The sequence below is a fragment of the Acanthisitta chloris genome, unplaced genomic scaffold, assembly GCF_000695815.1.
Source record: "Acanthisitta chloris isolate BGI_N310 unplaced genomic scaffold, ASM69581v1 scaffold15649, whole genome shotgun sequence".
NCBI lineage: Eukaryota > Metazoa > Chordata > Aves > Passeriformes > Acanthisittidae > Acanthisitta > Acanthisitta chloris.
The window spans coordinates 12,275-15,472 of record NW_008690980.1 but is presented as its reverse complement, the minus strand read 5'-3'; the positions used below and the strand labels follow the sequence as shown (position 1 = coordinate 15,472).

The following is a 3,198-nucleotide window of genomic DNA, read 5'->3' as shown; positions in this document are numbered from 1 at the left end:
AAAAAAAAAACCCTTAGTTGGGCACAAATTAAAATGCTCAAGCTTTTCCCTACCTGATCATTGACTAATAAAAATTCCCTGCTAATTTTCCATCTCTTGGAGTGCAGGAAAATGACTGGATGCCAAGGATGGAAAGCCACATGTGTGCATGTCTCCCTGTCCCAGTCAGGCCTGTTGTAGGTGAAATGGTCCATATCATCCCTTAGCTCAGGTGACAGCCCTACCAGTTGTGTTTGGGCTGGAATCTCTTCTCCTGCTGTGGTTAAATCCATGTGTTCTCCTCCAAGGAGAGGGAACTAAGTCTTGCACTGTAGATATCCTCAAGCATGTGGAAGGGTTGATCTCCAGCTCTGCCCTGATCACTGGAGGTGCAGGAACACTTCAGTGCTGTGTTGGGGCTCCAAATAATTGGCATTTTCCCTCCTGCTCACTCCTAGGTCACCTAGATGCCCTGCTGAGGGGACTGGTCTTGGGCAAACTGGGCAAAGCTGGGCACAAGGCCACGCTAGAAGAGGCTCGACGCAGATTTAAGGACCACGTGGAAGGAAAACACATCCTGTCAGCTGATCTGAGGAGTCCTGTAGGTTATTGCTCATTTTGCTTTCCCCCCAAGACTCTCCTCACTCCCTTATGTTATTCCCAAGGGTAGGGAGCTAGAGGAAAGCAGTGGGCAAGGTGTGAGAGTAGATGGTGGGAGCTGGATCAGTCTAGTAAGGAAGGCAATGATCCCATGGAGTGTGGTATAAGATCCTTGTGGTTCTCATTCTGGTGTGTTGCTGTGGTTGGAGTGGCTCAAAATGACTCTGGAATTGAGGAGGAGATAAAGGAGTTGAAGCATCTCTACACTCCAGTCTCAAACCACAGAAGGGATCAGTGCTGGCACTTTCCACACATGTTCACCTGTCTGAAATCTAACCCAGATCTGTCCCCACTGTTACATCTCTCTTGAGTGTGATTTTTTGCAGCTGTTCTTTGTTTCTGCTCTGCCTTAGGTCTATGTCACAGTGTTGAAGCATGGAGACAGCTCTACTTTAGACACAATGCTCAAGGTGGGTGCAAACTGCTGAGGGAAATGACTTCTTTCCCCCTCAAATCTCCTCTGGGATGAGGTTTAGGCACACACAGATGTTTCCAGATGGGTCCAGGGAAGAGCAACGAGGCTGGTGAAGGGACTGGAGCACAAGTGCCATGAGGAGAGGCTGAGGGAGCTGGGGGTGTTCAGCCTGGAGAAGAGGAGGCTCAGGGGAGACCTCATCACCCTCTGCAACTCCCTGACAGGAGGTTGGAGTCAGGTGGGGGTTGGTCTCTTCTCCCAGGCAACCAGCAGCAGGACAAGAGGGCACAGACTCAAGCTCTGCCAGGGGAGGGTTAGGTTGGATCTTAGGAAGAGATTTTTTCTGGAGAGAGTGCTCAGACATTGGAATGTGCTGCCCAAGGAGGTGGTGGATTCACCATCTCTGGAGGTTTTCAAGCTGAGACTGGATGTGGCACTCAGTGCCATGGGCTAGTGACCACAGTAGGGTTGGACTCGATGATCTTTGAGGTCTCTTCCAACCTGGTTGATTCTATGATTCTGTGATTCCCACTGCTCTCCTGGGCCAGGTGTGGTGGGAAATTGCCACCTAGTGGAGTGTTCCAGCTCTCCTTTTGGGCTCCTTTCTCCTTGCTGGAGGCATGGACCTACTTGACCTTCTGTAAAGAGTATTGAAAACCACAGTAGGGTTGGACTCGATGATCTTTGAGGTCTCTTCCAACCTGGTTGATTCTATGATTCTGTGATTCCCACTGCTCTCCTGGGCCAGGTGTGGTGGGAAATTGCCACCTAGTGGAGTGTTCCAGCTCTCCTTTTGGGCTCCTTTCTCCTTGCTGGAGGCATGGACCTACTTGACCTTCTGTAAAGAGTATTGAAAATGAGTTTATTACCAATTCCTGCTTTGCTGATGGATGTGTGATGAGTCCAGAGTGGGATAACTGCAGGGCGAGTCAGCACCAAGGTCAATTTGTCACTTAGTGGGCTTGAAGACTAATTAACAGCTCGAACATGCACAGCAAGTGCTGGGTGAGGAGTCAGCCTTTATCCTTCCCTGTCTGAGTGCCATTCCCTCTGGATTTGCAGCTGCACAAGCAGGCAGACATGCAGGAGGAGAAGAACCGGATTGAACGTGTGCTTGGAGCCATCTCTCAGCCAGAACTCATTCAGAAAGTTCTCACCTTTGCACTTTCAGTAAGTTTCTTGGCAAACTTGGCTTCTTTTAGGCCATTCCTTCAGGATATTCTATGATCCTAACCTTGTGGGGAATGAGGAGTGTGTTAGGGGTGGAGAACTTTGAGCACACAATGTGCTAGAGCAGGAGAAATGTATCTTAATGGTTGAATCTTTGAGTTGGATCTTCAGATCTGTGGAGGGGAAAAAAAACCAACCCTGTTGTTGACAGATTTGATATGGAGAAATGTATAAAACCAATTCAGCAGGGAAATGCCTAATGCCCCAAAGTGTTGGATTTGCTGGAATATTCCCCTCTGTTTTCCCACTCAGGAAGAGGTACGTCCCCAGGACACGGTCTCAGTGATTGGAGGAGTGGCTGGAGGCAGCAAGCAGGGCAGGAAAGCTGCTTGGAAATTTGTAAGGGACAATTGGGAGGAGCTTTATAATCGATACCAAGGTGGATTCTTAATATCCAGACTAATAAAGGTACGTGGAGCTGTGAGGAAAGCCCTGACAGGGCTAAGCTGTTCCTTTGGGAATGCTGAATGCTCACCTTGCTCCATGTTTTTTGTTTTTTTTTTCCCCTTCAGCTAACAGTGGATGGATTTGCAAATGATAAAATGGCTGCAGAAGTGAAGGTAAGAAGCTTTAATTAAGGAAGTGATTAACTTCTCTATGTGCTGTGACTGTAAGCACTGAGGGAAGAGCCAGGAGTGGCTTTTGATGTTGAATTGTGGCTCTGCCTCATCCTGTCCCCAAATTTCACTGCTTTGGGTTGGATAAAATGTTATTGAAACACCTTAAATTAATTTTTGAAGTCGTAGGTGCAACTTCTAGTGATTTCTAGTTCATTTTTTTTACACTTCGATGCAATCCAGCACAGTTTGGCAGCAGTTTGGAGCCTCCCCAAAGCCTTTAAAGCTTCATAGTTAGTACAAGTTCCATGGTGAGCTGAAGCTCTCACACCCCACAGTGTCCTCCTGCTTTGGGGT

The 3,198-nt window shown here is 48.0% G+C and overlaps 1 protein-coding gene across 1 annotated transcript in view; it reads left to right on the top strand.

Moving 5' to 3' along the window:
• Positions 1-437: 437 nt before the first annotated feature.
• The window catches only part of LOC103809230 (puromycin-sensitive aminopeptidase-like), a gene marked incomplete at its 5' end in the record, with an annotated part of 6,561 nt that continues 3,800 nt past the window's right edge, over positions 438-3,198 (top strand). The window contains 5 exon segments of the mRNA XM_009082057.1: positions 438-580; positions 993-1,049; positions 2,117-2,224; positions 2,537-2,692; positions 2,797-2,844. Of these exon segments, the coding sequence (XP_009080305.1) occupies positions 438-580; positions 993-1,049; positions 2,117-2,224; positions 2,537-2,692; positions 2,797-2,844 (512 nt within the window).